The 22,424-nt window shown below is 35.3% G+C and overlaps 4 protein-coding genes and 1 pseudogene across 10 annotated transcripts; 2 read left to right on the top strand and 3 right to left on the bottom strand.

Annotated features, from left to right (window-relative positions):
• The first annotated feature begins 712 nt into the window (after window positions 1-712).
• On the top strand, window positions 713-1,493 carry LOC122310525 (ubiquitin-40S ribosomal protein S27a-like). The gene has a single exon (XM_043124476.1). It carries the CDS (start codon window positions 846-848, stop codon window positions 1,314-1,316), a length of 471 nt encoding a protein of 156 aa, XP_042980410.1. The 5' UTR covers window positions 713-845; the 3' UTR covers window positions 1,317-1,493.
• A 155-nt stretch (window positions 1,494-1,648) lies between these two features.
• LOC122310523 (axial regulator YABBY 4) lies at window positions 1,649-9,578 on the top strand. Of its 5 annotated transcripts, none has more exons than XM_043124469.1 (8): window positions 1,649-5,066; window positions 5,558-7,301; window positions 7,393-7,527; window positions 7,733-7,850; window positions 7,943-7,991; window positions 8,083-8,158; window positions 8,294-8,382; window positions 9,153-9,578. In XM_043124469.1, exons 2-7 carry the CDS (start codon window positions 7,218-7,220, stop codon window positions 8,354-8,356), a joined length of 525 nt encoding a protein of 174 aa, XP_042980403.1. In that variant the 5' UTR covers window positions 1,649-5,066; window positions 5,558-7,217; the 3' UTR covers window positions 8,357-8,382; window positions 9,153-9,578. The 5 variants fall into 5 exon arrangements, with proteins under 5 accessions (XP_042980403.1, XP_042980402.1, XP_042980404.1 ...); XM_043124468.1 differs by having other exon boundaries at window positions 5,276-7,301; XM_043124470.1 differs by having other exon boundaries at window positions 1,649-5,668; window positions 7,260-7,301.
• Window positions 5,529-5,623, bottom strand: LOC122312135 (annotated as a pseudogene).
• LOC122310524 lies at window positions 8,949-12,157 on the bottom strand. 3 transcript variants are annotated; one of them, XM_043124475.1, is made up of 4 exons: window positions 11,686-12,148; window positions 11,272-11,377; window positions 11,083-11,160; window positions 8,949-9,092 (listed from the first exon to the last, which is right to left on the bottom strand). In XM_043124475.1, exons 1-4 carry the CDS (start codon window positions 11,746-11,748, stop codon window positions 9,046-9,048), a joined length of 294 nt encoding a protein of 97 aa, XP_042980409.1. In that variant the 5' UTR covers window positions 11,749-12,148; the 3' UTR covers window positions 8,949-9,045. The 3 variants fall into 3 exon arrangements, with proteins under 3 accessions (XP_042980409.1, XP_042980408.1, XP_042980406.1); XM_043124474.1 differs by lacking the exon at window positions 8,949-9,092 and adding an exon at window positions 10,373-10,686 and having other exon boundaries at window positions 11,686-12,128; XM_043124472.1 differs by lacking the exon at window positions 8,949-9,092 and having other exon boundaries at window positions 10,373-11,160; window positions 11,686-12,157.
• A 2,429-nt stretch (window positions 12,158-14,586) lies between these two features.
• LOC122309129 (DNA-directed RNA polymerases I, II, and III subunit RPABC5) lies at window positions 14,587-17,048 on the bottom strand. Its single transcript, XM_043122492.1, has 4 exons — window positions 16,890-17,048; window positions 16,702-16,760; window positions 14,907-15,001; window positions 14,587-14,823 (listed from the first exon to the last, which is right to left on the bottom strand). Exons 1-4 carry the CDS (start codon window positions 16,923-16,925, stop codon window positions 14,798-14,800), a joined length of 216 nt encoding a protein of 71 aa, XP_042978426.1. The 5' UTR covers window positions 16,926-17,048; the 3' UTR covers window positions 14,587-14,797.
• Window positions 17,049-22,424: the final 5,376 nt, after the last annotated feature.

The raw sequence follows: 22,424 nt of genomic DNA, 5'->3' as shown, positions 1-22,424 counted from the left end.
CTCATCTTAACTCTGAACCTAAACTATCTAACTACTATTTACAAAGGGTGCTGCTAGCGGGCTATCCAGCCATGCCCAGTTTATTTAAAACCAAATTATTCCATCTGATCATTACAACTCTTTCAAATTTTCATATTAAATATAATAAAAAATTTAATTTTTTCAAATATAAAATCAAAACTAATATTATAAAATTATATTATAATAATATTTTATTCAACTCTCAATAAAATATTTCATTTCATCTCATCTGTACTATATAACTAAATAAGAACAATTATTAAAAAAAATATAAAACTTTACTAATAGTTAATTCCTTAACTATTAAATAAAAAAAATTAAATAATCAAACAGTAAATTTGAAAAACCCCCACTAACGTTCTGTTAACAAAATTCTCATATAAAAATTATTTAATAGTAGTAGTTTTAGTTACTGTTTGACCATTGAAAATTTTTATTTTAAACACAAAATTATCATCTTATCATTATAACTTTTCTAAATCTTCATATAAAATATAATAAATAATTCAAATTTTTTTAAATTATAAAATAATAATAATATTAAAATATAATATTTTAATATTTAATCTTAAAATTTAAAATTTTCATCTAAAAGTTTTCAGTACTCAAGCAGACCCATTTTTGTTGCATAATTATCAGTTTTCAAAATAAACGTAGAAAATTACTCCAAAAAACCACACTGCAGCCGTCACCCGCACAAAAACCTAGCGTCCCCCTCCCTACTATAAGATCCCCTCGTTTCCTCTTTGCATACTTTTAGCCTCCTACTCCTTCCTTATCCACCAGGCCGCGCAGCCCTTCTGTGCGCGGGACCACCGGAAACCATGCAGATCTTTGTCAAAACCCTAACCGGGAAGACTATCACTCTCGAGGTCGAGTCCTCCGACACCATCGACAATGTTAAGGCCAAGATCCAGGACAAGGAGGGCATCCCACCGGACCAGCAGCGTCTCATCTTCGCCGGCAAGCAGCTCGAGGACGGCCGGACCCTAGCCGACTACAATATCCAGAAGGAGTCGACGCTCCACCTTGTCCTCAGGCTCAGGGGTGGCGCCAAAAAGAGGAAGAAGAAGACCTACACCAAGCCGAAGAAGATCAAGCACAAGAAGAAGAAGGTCAAACTCGCCGTGCTCCAGTTTTACAAGGTCGATGACTCCGGCAAGGTACAGAGGCTCCGCAAAGAATGCCCCAACTCTGAGTGCGGAGCAGGAACCTTCATGGCCAACCACTTTGACCGCCACTATTGCGGCAAGTGTGGCTTGACCTATGTTTACCAGAAGGCTGGTGGTGATTAGATTCTGCTATTAGATGTTAGTGACACTCTCTATTTCTGCGGCGTTATTTATATTCTAAATAGCGAATACTGCTTTGGATCTGAACTGCTAGGGTTTTTGTTGCCTAATTTCCTTGAATTGGAGATGATTATCGATTTATATTCGTCTTAATTTTGATTGATTGTGCTCTTGGGATTACATCTTGCATGCTTTTCGGTTAGTTTCTAGTTGATTCTCTGCAATTTGTATTTGTTTGTCTAATGCATTGTTATTTTTCCTATCTTGGGTATTTAATTGGTTCTCGGTTTCTTATGGTTATGTGGTTTTTCTGTTCGTTTATAGTAGCAAAATACATGGAAGTGTTAATTTTGTATGCATAAAAATGGCCAGTATGAATCCCTAAAAGCGCGCATGTGTCATATGGGTCTGTATTAAAACTTCAAAGAGAGTAAAATTAACACATGGAACAGGCATTGAAAATCTTGCGTTGAATTAATAAACGAGCAATTGCTATTACATAGCAATTTAGTACGATTGTTAGAATTGTTCTAGGTCTCTTTCTGACATAGTAAGTTGGTCTAGGTATTTTTTTTTTATAAGTAAGAGATAAATATTATTGATCTGAATGAAATAGGTATAACCCGTGTACATAGGAAGTATACATAAGAACACTTAAATACATTCTAAGAGTGATGAATTAAAGATAAGAAATCATGAACATTGTCCTCGTTTAGTACAATAGCGGAAAACCAAAGTAGTAAAGTGTGAAGAAAAAAGTTCTTCAGCTCCGACATAGAGCGTTCCTTGTCTTTAAAGCAATGCACATTCATTTCCGACCAAATACACCACATAATACACAACGAGATCATCTTCCACACTGCTGCCACGTGATGACAACTTTGCATCTTCCTCCAACAACCTAACAAATCCACCACCTTTGAACGCATAACCCAAGCAACATCAACCATTTGAAAGATCTCATCCCACAACTCCCTTGTTACACTACATAATACACAACGAGATCATCTTCCACACTGCTGCCACGTGATGACAACTTTGCATCTTCCTCCAACAACCCAACAAATCCACCACTCTCGAAGGCATAACCCAAGCAACATCAATCCTTTGAAAGATCTCATCCCACAACTCACTTGTTACCTCACAATACAGTAAGAAGTGATCCATAGATTCTCCATTCTTTTTACATAAGTAACACCAATCCATCACTACATAACCCCTCTTCCTTAGATTGTCAGTGGTCAAGATCTTTCCAAGGGCGGTGTTCCATACAAAGAAGGCTACTTTGGAAGGAACACATGCCCTCCAAATGTTCTTCCAAGGGAATGGAGGATGATCATGTGTTGACAAAATTTTATAGTACACCTTACCAATTCATTTCTTGTGGTTATTAGACCTTCACTTCAATCGATCACACTGAGTCAGAGGGGTCCCCATGGAGTATAGGAGACTGAAAAAATATGATACAATAGATAATTCCCAATCGTGAAAATCCTTGTTAAAGAGAATACTTATATATATAAAAAAAAATAAAAAATAAAAAATTCCTGTTAAAGAGAATATTCCACTAATGAGAACCATGAGAGAGTAGCCGCATACCTGCCACTGAAGCCTCCCTATTAGTAGCAATACGATTGAGAACCGCAAAAGCTTTTTCCAAAGCATGATCTTTGCACCACACATCCCTCCAACTGACTCGATTGCCCTTTCCGGCTACAAAACTAATATGGTTCTCAAAGCATGACCACCCACTCTTTTTAAACTTCCATAAACCCACACCATACCCTTCTCTCACTTTGTGATAGCACCAACCACCCCATGCAGCTCCTTATCTAGCGTCGATAACTTCCTTCCACAATGATCCCCCCTCCGAGTGATATCTCCATAGCCATTTCCCCAGTAAAGGTTTGTTAAGAGTTCTCAAGTTGCACACTCCCAACCCCCTATGTACAACTGGAGCACAAACTATCTTCCATCTAACCAGATGAAATTTCTTCTCCTCCCCCATGCATACTTTAAATTACAAAGAAATGAATGAGGTTGTCCTTGCACTTAACCCCTTTGATTTTGGGCTAGGTATTTGCCGATATCCTTCTTCCTACTTATAGTATTTAAATGCCTTTCTCATTATAATCTGTCGTGGGTTGCTGAGTAAGTGGCATATCTTTTATGCTTCAAGGCAATGAGTATCTTTAGGGTTTTATGTATTCTATTGTGTAAAACCTTGCATCTTCTTTACTTAAAAAAACTTTGCATCTTCTTTAATAGGTAAAATATTAATGATTAGTATTTGACTGAGAGGACTCATTTGGTCAGCTCAATTATCTTGCGTGAGAGTGCTAGAAATTTGATGGTAATGTTGCTATTCTATGCTCCAGCCAAGTTATGCCAACCCTAATTTAGGGTCTGCCTGGATTGGGAGGGTATGTGTCGGGTGACAAATTAGTAAATGAGATTACAAAAACAAGAGGTGAGTGGAGTTGTATTTACAGGTATTTGCTGATTGGCATGATGTATTGAGATTGGTGGTTCTGGAAATAGAACTCATGTAACTGGTCTTTCCAGTGTCCACCATATCAGCAAGTCATTAATGTTGCGCTTATGCTGATAATACTTTTTTAAAAACATCGCAAGTCATTGCCAACATTTACAAAAGGATCAGATTTATACGAGGGGAGAATCAACGACAAGGAAAATTAGAAAGAAGTATGAAAGTGTGTCCAAGGTGCAAACAACCTCACGTATGGGATTATGAAATCATCATTGGGCATATTTTTTACTTAAAAAAAAAGGAGTGTGATAAGTGGTTTTGAGATCGTAAGAAACTCGACTCTGCTGCTTCGATGTGCAAACAAAATTCAAAATCCTTCTAGCTTGGAAGTTAAACTTTATAACTTTGATGAGATCAATTCATTCAACGTGAAGGAAGGCAAATAGGGACGTCGTTCTTTAAAATACCACACTTAACTTATTAAGCCACTCCATCACCACATGAAACCACCTTGAGGTGGCCCTGTTTGATCCACGCCTCCCCCACTGCTTGATGGCTGCATGGACAAGATAAAGGGGGTGTTTCTACACCATTTGTTAGAGTATTAACTGTTATTACGTACTGACCAGCAGTCACCTTTCGAAGCATTCGTCGCAAAGATGCGTATCATTACCATAGGCATAGGCCGCAAAACTACATTGGTGCGTTGCTTAATTCAGTGATATTCCCCCACCCACGCGGCGGCAGGGGGTATCTCGATCAATTTCTCAAGGCGTTGGAAATCTAAACTAGCTTAGAGAATCACAGGCACTATTTAGCCATCTGTTTTGTCAACTAGGAAGTCGTCAATTAAATTGTTGATTTTTAAAAATGTTTCGTCCACCCATTTCAAAGGGTACGATACTTTTTAGTTAGGGCCTTATATTTCTTGTACATGCCATGTTGGTAAGATGGTGTGATGTTCTATGCGAGAGTTCATGGTAGAATGATGACATATTCTATTTAGTATATTAAAGGTTGTGTCCTTTTTTGTTTTTGTTTTGGCTTTCCATTTTTCTTTGACATCTGCAGTAGAGATAGAGCTAAGGGATGGAGGTTTTAGATCCTTGGGAAATCCCCTTTGTTGATATGCCCATTCTTCTTTCATTCGGAGCCGCCATAACTTGGGCTCATCATACTAGCGAGGAAGGGAAAATGAGTAATGTATGTTTCACTGGCTCAGTGGCACTAGCTTTCAAGGAATGAAGTTAATATTTTTTTTGGTAAGTATTTAAATTGGGTATAAGATCCACTATAGGTGGAGAGCCTTAACCGTATGTGTTGTTATGAGTGGAGACAAAAATAGTGAACAGTGAAACATGCACCGTTTCTTTCCATAACATATTAGGCACCACTTGTAGACACGCACAGTGTCTGCAGCAAGTGACGCTTCAAACTCTTTCGTAAAATACTACACCGAAAAATGTTGTAGGCTGCTCTCTCCTATAAATAGGAGAGAGTTCAGAGAAGTGAGGAGATAGAGTGTGTAGCAGAGAGAAAACAAAGAGTGCTGCGTGTGTGCAGACAAAGTGTGGGAGAGTTTACAGGAAAGAAAGAGAATGGGTGAGCAGAGAGTTTTTTTTGTAAAAATTATTTCATAGTGAAATAACAGCAGCTGTGAACGTAGGCAATTGCCGAACCATGTTAAATTTCATCCCTCCTTTATTTATAATCGTCTCTATGTCAGAAAAGCTACCAACATGTGTGGTAACAGGTAAGCCCCAAGGCTGTTCCCGTCCCTGTCAGGGAGATGCCAACCGTCTGTCCTTTCTACGAACACAAGGAATGAAGTTAATATTATCAAGTACCCACACTATTTCGAATGGTATCTATGATTCTTCCTTTTCCTCTGTCTCATATTTGCATTCTACGTCAGCATATAAAAAGGTTTATATTTTAAAAGATTATTATTTATTCTTCATTAAATTTAGAATAAAATCTTTATTACTGTTCAATGTTTGTTTTATTTTTTATTTATTTTTTTACATGTGGCATCCACCACCGCATGTCTTGCGGTTTATCGATGGAATTCCAACTAAATGGAGTGAAAGTTGTGATTAAAAATATATATATATATATATACACAAATCAATTCGATTTGATATCCAATCCAAAGTAATGGTGTGGGAGAGGGAGAACAAAGTTTCATTGTCTCTTAGTATTGATTCCTATCCACCATCACAATTCAAATAATTTTCTTCCAGGGGCTTCTCATAAATTCAATATTTGTCAGAATCAGTCCTCCATATATTAGATAATAGGATAAGGTCCAGGATTGCCCATTCTAGGTTTTTTTTTTTTCCCTAAATCGATTGCCCATTCTAGTTGCATGTGTAAAATAATATCATTTTTCTGACTCTTTTTTTCAATCGATCCACATGATAATATTAGATTCAGAGCAGTCCTTTCATTGGGAGCATTTCTTCAATCACGCATCTGAAAGGACACATTCTTTGAATCAAAAATAATTTTGAACTTCGTTTCCTCAGATTTGACACTTGATTCATGGAGGATCCTTGAGCTAGAACTCATGTGCAAGCACATGGGTGAAAGTCCAAAACACAGTAAAGTGGTTGTGAATGAAAATGATATGTAGATATTGGCATTAAAAACCTGGCTACAAGTGAAAAAATAAAGAGATGGGAAGTGACATAAACAAAGAGAGCACAGAAAGTGGGAGTCATCCCTTCTCATTGTCAATTAAATTTGCTTTCTTTCAGGAAAGACAAATCCTAAGATGCCATTTTTCCTTCTGCATGAACCCTTCTGGAAACTTTCCCTTCCCTCTAACATAGTAAAAGTCTCTGCAGTTACACTTCATGTGATGCAGAGAGAGGGCTGAAATGAGAGAGAAAGGAGGGTTAGTATTAAAAGAGACAACAACACATGAAACAAACAAGCACTGTAGTCAATTACTTACTGCCATTGAAATTTGAACCTCTGCAACCTCAGAAGTAGAAGTTTCCCACTGATAATTTCTATAAAAAAAAAATAATGGCAAGACCGAGAATTTCAACAGGTCAGGGGTGTGAGTGTAATTTGGTTAGGGACCCAAAAACATTCTGAAATGATTAAACATATATGTACTGATCTTCCCATCTTGTCATTCTATGCAAGTACCTGCCTTTTGACCAATAATTAACGACGATTAAAAGTCTTGTACATGAGGATAAACAATCATGAAAGAAAGATAATATTTCATTGTGAGCGTCCTCTAACATCTATAAATCTCCCTGTTTCATCGGAGCAAACAATTTCAGGTCCTCTCTCTCTCTCTCTCTCTCTCTCTCTCTCTCTCTCTCTCTCTCTCTCTCTCTCTCTCTCTCACACACACAAAACAAAAACATATACACACACCCCACCAAGCATAGAAGATGTCATCAGTTTTCAATCATCTCTTTGATCTTTCGGAACAGATATGTTACGTGCAGTGTGGTTTCTGCACGACCATTTTACTGGTACATACATAGATACACTTCTTCTAGTTTCCGCCTTCTTTCACTTTCTCTTTCATTTTTCTTTCTTTTCATCTGTCCATATATAATGCAGGTAAGTGTGCCTCGTAGCAGCTTGTCCGTGGTGGTAACAGTGAGATGCGGCCACTGCACAAGCCTCCTCTCTGTCAACATGACCAGTGCTTCTTTCTTACCTCTCCATCTTTTAACCTCTTTTAACCATGAAGAGGTATATATATTAGTGATTGCTTGAGTTCTTCATTCCTTGTGACTGTTTCTTTATTATTAGATCCAACTTTAAGAACGATATGTCTGTACCATAGTACCCTCAATATATAGCACTGTCTACGGTCTTTCTTTGATTGTTTCGACTATGTATCCGTTGTCTCAGGGTCTATATAAGTACTTATTTACATGTGAGAACTGCTTTGCAGCCAAATCCAGAGGAAAATGATGCACAGAAGGTCTTGGACCGGCGCAGCCCATCCATGGTGGCCTCTTCTGACCATGAAGAAGAGGATGTAATCTCCTCGAATCACATTGTTAACAAACGTAAGGCCCTTTATTATTATTTTTTTTTCTTATATAGTTGAAAATGATAAAAAACTAATTAAGAGATTCTATTTGGAATGGATTCTGTACAGCCCCTGAGAAGAGACAACGAGCTCCATCAGCCTATAACCGCTTCATTAAGTAAGATTTTCATCTTTAATTTAACTCCTCTAGTTTAGCACAAATATTATATGTATGGTGCCTTTGAGTAATGAATATTAAATTGTAACAGAGAGGAGATCAAGAGGCTTAAGGCTGAGAATCCAAACATGGCTCACAAGGAAGCTTTCAGCACAGCTGCCAAAAATGTATGCTCTAAAACCAAGAACTACGGTTTATATATTGTTTAACATGATGAAACTGAAGAAATAAAATGCAAACAATATTCGAGTTTCATGTGGGGTTTAAACTAATTGGTGGACATGTTAAACTATTTTGATCAGTGGGCTCATTGCCCTGCGTTTCAGTCCGAAGGAGATGAAGATCACTATGGCCAGAGTACTTGAGGAAAACATGTTGGGACTATCATTAGGTAAAGAGCACTTCAACTAATCGAATATCATGACCATCAGCAGTTTTTTCCCACGTTATTCACGATGACTGCCGATATTGGTCAAATTTTTCTTCTGAGCAAATTAAATCGGTTATGATATGTCATGATCAATCTGCATGCATCATGATCAGATCTCATGTTGGAGGTTAAAAATAGATATTTCTTTTAATATAACCGGGCGCCATCAATTAAGGTTTCGTATGTATACCATTAATTTCTAGGAACATTTTGTTGAGCTTTCTATTTATCATGATTTGGAGGAAGGTATGATCACCATGCATGCATATATATACATGGAGTTAATCTGCTGATCAATATGAAATCCCGACTTTTGTTTGGAATATTTCTTTTGGTTAGGGCTTTTGGTTCCATTTTTTTCAGTTAATCTCCATATTGGAAAGAGGTTGGCATGCATCAAGCTGTTCTTATGATCATCTCACGATGATCTTAAATTTATATGTAATATGAGTCCGCGTACGTAGTACGTACTCTGCATCCAAACTTGTTGAATATTACGAAGGTGGTGGTCACTTTCTGCCATGTGGTTCCATAAATAGATATCATATTTACGAGGCAACGTCCTTACAAGTTTTAGGGAATTCTAACATATAGATAATGGCAAGCTGGTTTCATGAAGCCTAGCTAGTTACTGTACGTACGTCTTTGTAGAATTGATGCCAACCTGCAGCCTGCATTGAAATGGTTTCAGTAGTGGTGCGTGACTTTCTGCTATAAAAAAATTTTTGCAGGTCGATCCAAAGCGTTTTGGTGAAATAAAAGGCCCCGAGGCCACATGGGCAGTGACACCCTTTGAGTGAAAAGAGATCTGCAAATTAAAGAGTTAAGACTGCTGTCGTGAAAAGAAAGCTAGCCGTATGTGTTTCTACTTCTGGGTTGGTGTTGGGATTACTAATATATGCCTGAATTAAGACAGGTAGTCTGGCAGATGCTCTTGGGAATGAGGTTTTCACTTCAAGCTGTACAAGACTAGTTGTCCATTCATTGATTGAGTGAAAAAAAAAAAAAATCTAGGATTAATCGATTGGTCTTTTTTCATATCCTAATTAGCAGAGAATTTTTACTTAGAAGCATGTAATTAGAAAATATGTTTTATATAATTTATATTATATATAATTTATATTATGTATTAAATTATTAATTAATATAACATGTAATTTTAATCTTATTATTTATATCTATTAATATTATAACATTAAACTAATATAACATTTGATATAATAATAATGTTATAAATTTTAATATAAAATTTGATATAATAAAAAATTCATCTTAAAATTTTTAATATAACATTTTCTATAACATAAATTTTAATTTTATAACATAAAATTAATATAATATGAAATTTTATGTAGTGTCACACGTGTAAATAATAAACTTATGTAGAATAAGAAATATAAGAGAAAATGGCTCTCAAATCTCAATTTATGTAGTGCCACATGTGTAAATGATAAACCAGAAAAACCAAATTGGATCGGACCGAATTGGAAAAATAAAAAGTTTTGATTTCAGTGATGAATCGGTTCGTATCGAGATTCTTAGATTTTCAAAATCGGTATATATCGGTTCAATTCTAAAATTTGTCCAAAATCAAACCTGTTATACCCCTAGTTACAAAGAGATCCTATAAAGATAAACCTACAAACAATATCATTTCATATATAATACATTAGATTTAATTTACAATAAAAATAGTTTTACAACCTAATTTTGTACCATATTTTTTCATATCATATGAAGAACGGCACTATGGGACTCATGTTAGAGACATCATGATCTGAGACCATGTTTAACAAATTAACACATTAATTCTATCTAATAATGTGTTTAATTAGGTACGTTCCTGTAATTATATATTTAGCTATATTAAAGGATATGATACGCGCGGTTCAACTATTCTTGAAAGTTAAAATTAGAGTCATACAATACATTATGAACTGATCATTAATCATACATGGAAGAGAGTATTGATATATATTAAGCGCGAATTTAAGAGCCAAAACGTACAAAGTGTCCCACTATGTTTCGCATTGTACGTACAAGATGGATAGAATTAACTCATTTCAAGTGAAATAGAGGAGATCCTAACTGGCTAGCTAGGGATTCATTTATCAAACCCCCATAATATTAATTAATGTACGTTTCTAAACTTCTGAGTTTATGATCATCGATCTTATGATCTCCCCCCACATTTTATCTTTAATATATATAGCTAATGCCATTGTCTCCTTCTTGCTAATTTTGGTTCCCTTTGAATATATCTACCTGAAAAGTAAAATAATATTGATTATATCATTGCAATATGAGAAAATATCGTCAAGTACCAAGCTAGGGTTAAACTCATGATGATGATCATGGAATAAAAAATATTGATATAAATTAAGGGATAAAGTCCAAATACCCATCAAGCATCAGCAGTAATTGATCTTTCTTACAGTATATGTACGTAATAATATTTTACCACACACACACACGAGTCATAGTCATATATCCAGCAAAAAAGCTTCGCAAGTAGTACACAAGTAGTACACAACAGACGCAAAATTTGTAGAGTTCTCAGACTTTGGTCTAAAATTTGTAGAGTTTTCAGACTATGATCTATTGATGAATGCAACCATGCAACAAGATATATGAAAAAGCACATGATCATGAGGGTCTTACTCGGTAAGGTTCTCGAAGAAGTGACATGAAAATATGCTCGAAAGAAGTCTTTATTCTCTTTTTGTAGCTCCCTCCACACTGCAGGCATTCATGAATAATTCGCAGGACATGATTATAAGCAGTAGCTCGGTGCACGTGCATTTGCACGTAAAATTATAAGTTCAATTTTCTCAGAGAGAGAGAGAGGACCTGTAAGTGTGACGAGTGGCCTAATGCTTGCGTGCTCTGCAAGTGCCTTTATGCATTGGTCTCTACTCATGTGTAGGAGAAGGCATCTTTCTATAAGATGTTGAACCTGTTTTTACCCATGCAAAAACCAGTCTCCAGATGATCATGTACTTAAATCCACATTTCGCTATTTATGAATGAACTCAAACCCATTCGTACGTATATCTAACATATATATATATATGATGTACAGACAAAGCAAAGATTCTACGTACTGATCAACCTTTCAAGTTTCATGTGTGTGTACATATAATTTTATTGATCAAATTGCATTCGCAGTACTCATGTACTACGCATTAACCCCATGAGAGAGAGAGAGAGAGAGAGAGAGAGAGAGAGAGAGAGAGAGAGAGAGAGAGAGAGAGAGTGACTAACCATTCTAATGTAGCTGTGCGGTTGGCAATGCAAACAAGGGTAGAAGTGAGGGTTAAGGTACATTTCTGTTGAGTATAAGTGGACAAAACGATGAAATTAGGTAAGAGATAAAAAACACAAAGGCCGGACAGAAGGAAACGATCGAGAAAGCAAACAAATGATATTGCAAAGAAGTGCGCGCAAGGCCGTAGAGATCGATCGAAGATATTTGGTGCGTGCATAGCAGCTTATATGTAGAGGAAAAAAGAAAAAAGTATTGTTATCCACAGATATCTAAGTGAAGGGCCAAAAGAGCACAAGACATCCAAACGATAGATTCACCTCATCTTCAAAAAGATTAGAGGTCAAGAAATGGCGGGGGGGAGATTGAAAACTTTGGTTTAGATTATAACACCTAGCTAGCTAGGTGGCCAAGCCCATGGCCACTCGAACCACAACATTAGCTAGGCCCCTGCAGCCAGTGCACCCATTTGCCGCCCTTTCCCGGGACCTACATTCTTCGAAGTGCAATGAATATATATGTCAGTAGTACTGGTCCCCCCTTGGCAACAATATTGGTGCCGCGCAGACGACTAGTCAGAGGTCAGCCTCTTGATGTAAAGATCGAGCTGGGCAGCAAGGAAAAGACCCTTTAAGTCCTAATCAATTAAAGTCGATCCTTAACCATTCGATTGTGGACATCCTTAAGTGTTCAAATATCTGCCACGTCGTGCATTTTTGTACCAGCTGACTAAAGCGCACAGAGTAATTAATTCGAGGCTTTGGATTGATCCATCTAGTCTTTAATCAAAGTAGAAAGTTAGCTTGCCTTCAACCACTTAAAGTACTGACTTAATTAAACAAATATATAAATATATAGATATGCACATATAATATCTACTAGATCAGTGCTAGCTGCATATGAATATTGAGATCGTAAAAAAATTAAATTTATAGTTTAGCGTGATATATTAAATATATTTTATAATAAAAAGTAATATCTTGTAATTTAACGTCTTATCATAAAATATAAAAAAAAAAAACAAGTCAAATTAAAGATTTCTCTATATATAATATATATACCTGGCCGATAGCTAGTATTCTCATTGTTGGAATTAACTGATTATTAATGGCTAATTTGGAGTATAATAGTGAGAATAAACAAAAAAATTAACGATAATCACACACATGACACTAAGATTTAAGTGGTTCAAGTTAGAACATACCCTAAGTCCATGGCAGAGTCGATCTTCAAGGAAATTTACTAAAAAAAATGGAGTAAAAAGAGAGGTATAACAAAATACTTCCTTAATCCTAAAAGCCCCATTAATACACCCAAATGAGCTCAACCTCACAAATGGAACTCACAAGGAGGTCTTTCTCTTATTAGCGTTCTCTCTAAGTTCTGGCTACTCAAAATGAATCCAAACGCAATAATACATGAAAAACAACATGTATTTATACTAAACGGCGCATAACTCTGATTTCAGAACATTTGCTCGAGCAGTGTTAAGCAAACGTTTAGGGCAGACACTTGCTCGAATTGACCGTTGAGTGAATATCGAGCAAACTCACGAGGTGGCTTTTTGCTTGAACTGATTGTCAAGCGGATGTCAAGCAAACTCTCTATCTTAAGTTTTGCTCGAGCGGACTGTTGAGCAAAGTGTTGAGTCAAGATCGCTTGGGCTAGGGTTGAACCACAATCAAACTAGGGTCAAGTAAGTGTAGAGTAACAATCAAGCCAAATCTTTGAAATAGCATTTTGAGCAGGAAATTAAGCCAAACTCAACACTGATCATGTGACCCTATTTCCATGGCTAGCTAGCTATATTGACTCGGTCAATTACATGATCTTGTAATATTTAAAGTTTCCCATTAATTAGGGAATACATGATGAGCTATATATTTTTTGTTTCCTTGAATAAAAATTGATTTAGTTGGAAGTGTATTATTTAGTTAGTGTTTGGGGGTGTGTAGTAGGGGTCTCACCAATCAAAGGAATGCCTAGGCATTGACATGTCAAACCTACTTTCAGTACGTGTCTTCCAATTTGAGGCTAATTTGCGCCACATGCGAAGTCATTAATTAATATATATCTACAGAAGAGAAATACTTTGTATCAAGATATATATAAAGAGCATGCATGAGATGATGCCATTTTGACTCTTGGATTATTATGTGACGGCCGTCGTTATCCAACCACCGGCACCGGCCCAATATAAAGTGGCAGTCTACGACACGTCTAACATAACGTAAACCACCATTATTGACCACATTATTAACAACTTTTTCTCTGCACTTTGACTGCCGTTTCCAAAACATATGGCCAGCATTTGCCTAACAGCCACCGCGCAGCAGCGCAGGTTTTAACATTTGCGCTTACCAATCAAATCCTATTCAGTAATCACGGGTCCAATTTTTATACATCTCTTAAGTTTTGCGTCCATATTGGGGAGTTGTGATCTCTGGCATCCAGCCAAAGAACTCAGACCATTTGTTTTGCAAGTATACGTTCCTTGGAAAATGAAAAAAAAAGGGTCATGAATCACGATACGTTGATTGCTTCAAGGAATTATCATCTGACTAAATTCTGTGGGTGAACAATCAAATCCAAAATTCAGTCTTGGATTTAACCCCACGCTGTTGGTAAAACATGGCTTTATTCTTGCGATTAGAGTGACAAGAAGTAGTGCCAGCTTCCCATAAACACTTAACGTATAATTGTTTGAATTGACCAGAGATTCATCAAAATATTTGGAAAAAAACCCTCAAGGCTGATATAAAACAAAATGCTCTTTCGATCACAGCAGATATATATGTATATATATATTTTTTTGGTAAGTATATATATGTATATATATATAGGCTCCATTTCACAATTCACGTCAAAGATCCAATTACTTGTCAGAAAGCACAACCATATCAAGTGGCAAACATAATTTTTCATTTAGAAGGTAGGTTCATGACTTAAACATATCTAAGATAATTCGTGATGCAAGCTAAATGAACAACATAATTCTCCGCCTGTGTCTGGCTGAACAAAACAGGGTGGACAGACATAACAGAGTCAGATAAAAACTTTACAGGACATTGTGCAGAACCAACTCCTCACTTGTAAGTTACAAACCATTCATCAACTGTTTTCGTTCTTCTCCAAAGCTGCAAAAAAGTGCAAACGTGAGCAATCATAAAGCTTTTAAGTATTTGCCTAAACTGAACTGTTGAGAAATAAAGAGATATACTATTGTAATTCAGAAGCTTCTCAATGAGGTCAACATGAGTCATAAGCATTCGCCTACAGCAATAACGGACCAACCCCAAGGCATCGAGAGCATCTCTGCCACAAAAAAAAAAAAAAAAAAGTTATCAGAAATCAATATCATCATGTAATAACAATTACTTCAAGTTATGCTTATATTCAGAACAAACGTGAGAGAAGGCTCCCTAATCCATCAAGGTCATGCTCCAAAAACTGAATACTCTAATCAAGCATGTCTCTCTGCGAATTATGTTTACCACATTTCAACTGGACTCCAGCGGCTAGTGCAATGTATTGTATGCAGTGGGAGGAATTGGTGGGATCTAATCTATGAGTTAGGATGAAGATCATCCATGTGTAATTTAATAAACACTTTACAAATTCAATTATCCATAATGCCGCATGAAGGACCATGTGCTGCATGTCAGATAGAACATTGTTTAACAATAGTTTGGGACAGTCTCTGTTTGGTGTATAATTGGGGATGTTTTATAGCTTTTTATAGTGTCCTGTTCTCAAATTTGATAGAAACTAACAGGAAAAACCAAGCATGAGGTGGTTCGCCCATAAAGGCCTTTCTTAAGTCAACACACAATTAAGATGGAGGGTGCTGGTAAAGCCAAGAGCTGTTGCTGTAGATTAGATGTGAATTTGACCATGCGTGCTAATGGTTTTCAATAAAAAATGCCAAATGATGCATCCTGTGTACAATAAGATTCGTATAAGGAAGACATCTAGCTAGAAAGATTACGAGATACAGGATAGTCATGGATAAAGAGCCCATTATAGCCTATGGATGCTGTCCAGTGAAGAAAATTTTTGAAAAATAAAGACTTGAGCTATTCTATTCTCTGTTCCCGATCCTCAAAATTTATTTAATTTCCTTCCCTCCAGATACCCAAACGAGACATATTGGAATTATTTTCCACACTGCTGAGACTTGTGGACTACCGCCTAATCCTCTCCATGAGTTAAAAAGCTCCACTATGTTTCTGGGCATAACCCAACCCTAACTAGCCTGATTGAACAAAGCATTCCTTGGAGCACCAGCCACCTAGTAATGTTGTGCAGGTCCAAATATCAAATTTTGTCAAGATTTATTGTAATGCCCAAGAACCAAAACGGAATACCAGCCTATCAGGCAATGCACAATATACTTTCAAATCCACTTTTATAATGTGATTCTTATAAACTCTTAGGCCCTTTTCCCCTAAAAATTTTCCCTAATTGTCCCGAGCATAAAATTTCAAAAAAAAAAAAAAAAATTGTAATTTACAATGTCATAAAAAAACTTCTACAATAACCACCCTATAAACTCACATATACACATTGCCCAAATAGGATCAAACATGATTCAAGCAGAAACTTTAAACCCATACGTTTGGGAACAAGAACTCATTTGAAAACTTTGATGTGAAAAGAAGAATGAGATAATGCATTGTGAAAAAGCAGCATCATCGGAAAACAGAGCGTTTTCCCGACCGCCCGAAGCATACCATGACAAAAATTGAGCAAGCACAGGAAAAACAATTTCCAGTAAGCACACTACATTATAGACAGATGTTTTTAGCGTTCAACATATAGTCGACGCATACGAATGAGTTCGATTTTGGTTACTATTACAGGGCCACATTATTATTATTATTATTATTTTTATGTCGGAAACCTCTCCAAGGTAGGCCCTTTGGACCCACCCCTATTACAGGGCCACATTATACATCCAATGTACAGAATAAATACTAAAAATTCATGAACAGATACAGTAAAGAGCTTCTCACCCTTCGGAGTAATCCGACTGGAGAAGGTCAAGATATGTGTCCCATTTGTTACCAATCACCTACAGAACACAGACCAAATTTAACGTTGACGAGCTATTGTCAAAGATTCTGCAAGCTCCGGTATTTTCCTTAGCCATAAACATAGGTTTTTCAAATTAAATTGAATTGATTGAGGACCATAGGCGTACCTTTCCGCAGGTAAAGCAACGAACTGGGATGATCATCTTCGATTGCCTAGGGTTGCTACGCAGTTCACTGTTCTCTCCCCGTTTATACGTTTTTCTTTCGCTGTAGAAGTTTCTGAGGAGGTCTTTTAATACGGCCCAGGGCTTCCACTCGGGGCGGTTAGATTTTCGACTGCCCGACCCATTAAGTTTACCCGGCCTTTCAGAGTACTCTCGAATTCTCAATGGATTTTATATTATATAAAAAATATAAATTATTTAAAAAATTGCAATAAAAAAGAGTTTCATCCGATTATATAAAAGGAATTGTAAAATATAATTAATTACAGTAATCCACTATATGTAACATATACTGTTCACCCTGTAAATTTTTTATTATTATTTATATTTCATTTATTCCATCATTTTCTTTTACTTTGATTTTTACCATCTAAGTAAATTCTTTAATTATTAATCATTTAAAACACATATATTCATTTTCTTCTAAAACATATCTTGAAAATATTTTTAAACCAATTTTTTAATATTTTAATTTTATTTTCAATTTTTATTTGGCTTATAGATTTTTGTTTTAAGTGAATAGGAATGAATTTTTTACATTGTGTATAAAAAAAATTGCAAATATAAAAAAATATATGGATATGTTAAAATTATTGGTAAAAATAAAATATTAAAAATAAATAAAAAAATATTATTTAAATGATATAAAAAAATAAATAAACCGATATATGATATATCATAAAAGCCATTACATAAAATAGAAAAAATGAAATTTAGTGATGTATTTTAAAAAATAAGATAAAAAAAATACTATTGAAAGTGCTCAAATTTGAAATGTTATTATAAATTGGTTGAATTGGTCGGAATGATAAGTTACACCTGATTAGCACATTCTTACAAGTTATAACTACGAATTATGTATGATCACATCTAGATTCAAGAAATAATATTTATTACTATAATTAGTAAATATATAGTCAAAAAAATTCTAGGATAATTGGTATTTAGAAACTCGTTAATTTTCTTTAAAAAAAAGAAAAAAAGAAAATGAGTCTCAAAATTTCAAAATAGTAAATTACAATGCATCTCAATTGTCAGGAATTACAACATCTCAGTCTACTAGACCAAATACCTCAATCACAATAGTATCTTTGGTTTGATCAATGAACATAGACTGAAACCATATATTTAGGCTCATTTTGGATATCAAAACTATCTCATTTCATCATTGCAATTTTCATAAATTTTCACATAAAATATAGGTGATTAAGATCATCTTCTTTAACCCCTAGAAGCCTATATGAATAATGGGGTGTAATATGTAAGGAATAGAACAATCTTCAAGTATGAAGCGAGTTGGGTAGGAGAGGGAAATGTAGTGATTTATTTGATTTTGGATTTTTCTCCAAGCTCCTACAATCCTTTGAAAGCACCTATAGAAGGGCTGTATAGGTGCAAAACTAGGTTGGTTAAATGGATCAAGGAGGTACAAGGAAATTAGAAGGGAGCTATTGAGGCCAGATTAGCACAGATTCCCATACAAAGTGTTTGGATAGTGAAAGTATTTTATCTCATTTTAACTCATCATTACAATTTTTCTAAATTCTCACACAAAATATAATAAATAATTTAACTTTTTAAAATATCAAAATAATAATAATATTAAAAAATAATATTCTAATAATATTTTATTCAACTTTTAACTTAGATTTCAACTCACTATCCGAATGGCACCTAAATCTCTCGAAGAATCTAACCTTGGTTGCCACATGTGGAAATAAAACAGTTATAGAAAACAAGTGACTCTTTTGCTTGAAGAAGATGATTTGAAATAGAAACAAAGAGCTAAACAAAGATAGCTAAAGGAAGGAGACATAAATACAAATTTTTTTCACAAATGTGCTTCTCAGAGAAGGCAGACAAACACTATCAATAGCATCACTGGTGGGGATGGCAATAAAACTACATTTTTACAGGAGATCATTCAACTCTTCCAAAATTTTTACCAAGAGTTGTTAACTACATCAAAGTCTAAAGGAATTGTAGAATGGTTGCAGCCTATACTTCTATTAGTTACTGAGGAGATGAATGATATGTTTCTTCAAGAATTTTTTGCCACATAGGTTGAAGAAGTTGTTTTCAAAATAAATCCTTTGAGTTCTCTCGACCTAATGGCTGTCCAGCAGAGTTTTTCTAAGAACATTAGAACATAGTTGGTCAAAATATTTGTGATGCAGTACTGGCAGCCCTAAACTCTAAAAAATGGTCACATTATATTTTGAAACTTTTATAGTTTTGATTTCAAAGACCAAAAATCCTACAAGTGTTTGAGTTCAGGGCAATAAGTATTTGCAATGTAATTTACAAGATTATTGCAAAAGTGCTGGCCAATAGATTGAAAACTATTCTACAAGTGATCATTTCCCCTACCCAAAGTGCTTTTGTCCCTGGGAGATTAATATCTAATAATGTGATTGTTGCTTATGAATCTTTGCACACAATGCAAAGTAGAATGAAAGGGAATGGGATACATGGCCTTGAAATTGGACGTGATCAGTAAATCATATGATACAATTAAGTGGAATTTTTTACTAGTAAATGTATTGATTAAGCGGAATTTTAAATCTGTTATGGAAATGATGGGTTTTGCCAAAAAAAAAAAAAAAAGAAATGATTGATCTCATTATGAAATGTGTCTCCATTGTTTCTTATTCACTACTACTAAATGGAGTCTCTCAAAGAGCCTTCAAACCTTCAAGGGCCATTAGGTAGTGTAATCCTCTATCACACTACCTATTTATCTTATTTTTAGAAGCTTTTAGCACACTACTAAATCTAGCTAAAGAAATTGGTCTAATTAATGGCATTCCCATGGCATGAGGTAAGCTCTATATTAATCATTTGTTTTTTACAGATTACAGTTTATTGTTTTGTCAGGCAAGTTCTTTAGAATGGAGTAGGCTACTCAATTTATTGGAAGATTATAAACACGCATTTGGCCAGAGATTGAATAAAGATAAAACATCTATCTTCTTTAGTAATAATACCAAGACAGTATCAAATACTTAATTACTAACATTGTAGGTATTCAATGCACTGGCTCCTATGAAAAGTATCTTGGTTTTCTAGTTTTGATAGGAAGATCTCAATCTAAGTCTTTCAAAGGTATTTTGGATATGGATAGGGTGAGAAGTAAATTAAGTAATTGGAAGTTGAAATTTCTCTCTCAAGCTGAAAAAGAGATATTGACCAAGTTGTTAATACAGGCTATCCCTACCTATAATATGAGAACTTTTAAATTTCCCAAAGGCCTATTGTAAGAGATTAACAAACTTGTGCGAGGTTACTGATAGGGTTAAATAGGTCAGGAAAGAAGAATTCATTGGACTAAATAGGACCAAATGGGGAAGTTAAAGTCAATAAATGGGTTGAGATTTTGAAGATTTTAACTGCACAATGCTGGCAAAGCAAGATTGGAGGTTGTTACATGCCCCAGACTCACTTGCTACTTGAGTTCTCAAACATAAATATTTCCCTAATGTTGACTTTCTTCAAACAAAGATGGGCAGCAACCCATCCTTTATTTGGAGTAGCATACCATCAACAAGACCCTTACTTCAGGAAGGAATCATTTGGAGAGTTGGTAATGGAGAATCTATAAGAATTTGGTCAGACAAATGGTTTCTTCAACCAAGTTCTTTCAGACTTCAAAGTGTAGTGAAAACTCTAAATGCAAAAGCTAAAGTGGCTAAACTTATTGATGCAAACAAAAAGAGTTGGAACCTCAATTTGATCAAATAAGTTTTCTCAGATATTGAAATAGAGATCATTTGTCAAATTTCAATAAGTCTAAGCAACATGCCAAACCAAATAATGTGTAGGTGCATAGATAATGGACTCTTCACCATGAAGAGTGCATATCATCTTCAAGGTAAAGTACAGAGTAGATCACAGGGCAAAACTTATCAAAGAAACACAAAAAGTGAAAGATTGATTAAGATTTAGAAGCTGACAATCCCAAATGTAAGAAAAGTTTTCTTATGGAGAGCTTGCCTAAATGTGCTGTCTATTAAGCTAACTTGTTCAAAAAGAAAATAGTGGAAAATCCATACCGCCCTTTTTATTTATAGGAACCATAATCTATTGAGCATATTATGGGAATGTGTTGCTGCTAGAGATGTGTGGGGACAATGTTCAAAGAAGATTCAAATAGTAGAGTTCTCAACAATAGTTTTAAGGAAACTATGGAAGAAATGTTTGAGAAGCTAAACAAGGGGGAGATGGAAGATATGATAGTATAGCTTTGGAAGCACTAGAGGAGAAGAAATGCTTTAGTCTTTAAGGAAGTTCTCACCCACCAAAATTCTCTGGTGTAGCAAGCACACTAGCTGTTGCAAGACTTTAGAGACTCTCAATGTAAGGTTGCTAGTTAGGTAGAAATTGCTAATAGTCAGATAGGTGGATGGCAAGCCCCCTCAAGGAATTTTTTCAAAATCAATTGGGGTGCCACAATAGATAGGGTGCATTGCAGGGTTGAGGATTGAAATTATAGTTCATGATTGGGAGGGCAACGTTATGGAAATAATGAAAAAGATGAAATATTTGTTCCCAAATTCTCTGTTAGCAGAGACTTATGTAGCACTACAAGCAAAACTCTTTGGCATTGATTTGGGACTAAAGAGAATAGAAGGGGATGCAATTAAAGTGGTAAAGGCTATTCAAGGATCAGTGACAAGTTTGAATTCCACAAGAATGCTTATATTTGATATCAAGTATAAGCTTCAAAGTTATGCTCAATGGTTAGTTAGACATATCAATAGGGAATCAAATGTAGCTACTCACACTTTGGAAAAGAATGCTTTAGACATTCTTGATTTCATCATTAATATGGAGGAAACTACATAGTGTATTCAATCTCTTTTATAAAGGTCTTCATCAATGAAAGTTGATTGGTTAAGACAAATAATTAATTTAGAGCTGATGTAATCCTATCTATTGTAACTTTTCATGGTTGTAACAGAAATCCTGCATTCACCCACCCATTCGAGGATTGCCTGCAAAACACACTTCATGTTAGTTCTTAAAATTTCCAATGTACCCCTGATTATGCACGCAAATACTGAATAAAAAAGGCTATTATTTTAGAATTATAAATAATGAAAATATTGATACAATAATTTAGTTACGGAAAGAAACCCTTTGAAAAACTTTTCAAAGGTAAAACTCTACGGGGCAACTAAATCCAAGAAAGCCAATTTTATTGATTGAAAAGATTACAAGTAAAACGTTTACAAAACCTTTATAACTGAACATGTTTACCCAAGACATGCGACTCGTTTGTCTTTTACTGTAGTAGGTAGTCAGAATTTCTGACACTCTCCAATCTTTGTCTTTCCTACTGGAACCTCAAGTGGTTGAATTCGAACACAGCAACTCCCCCTTTGAGTATGCTCTCACTCAATCCCACGAACTAAGATTTTTGAAAAATCATTCTCTAAAAGATTTTTGAAAAATCATTCTCTAAATGATTTTCTCTTA

The sequence above is a fragment of the Carya illinoinensis genome, chromosome 5 (assembly GCF_018687715.1).
Source record: "Carya illinoinensis cultivar Pawnee chromosome 5, C.illinoinensisPawnee_v1, whole genome shotgun sequence".
Classification (NCBI taxonomy): Eukaryota; Viridiplantae; Streptophyta; class Magnoliopsida; order Fagales; family Juglandaceae; genus Carya; species Carya illinoinensis.
This window is presented reverse-complemented; position numbering and strand designations above follow the sequence as displayed.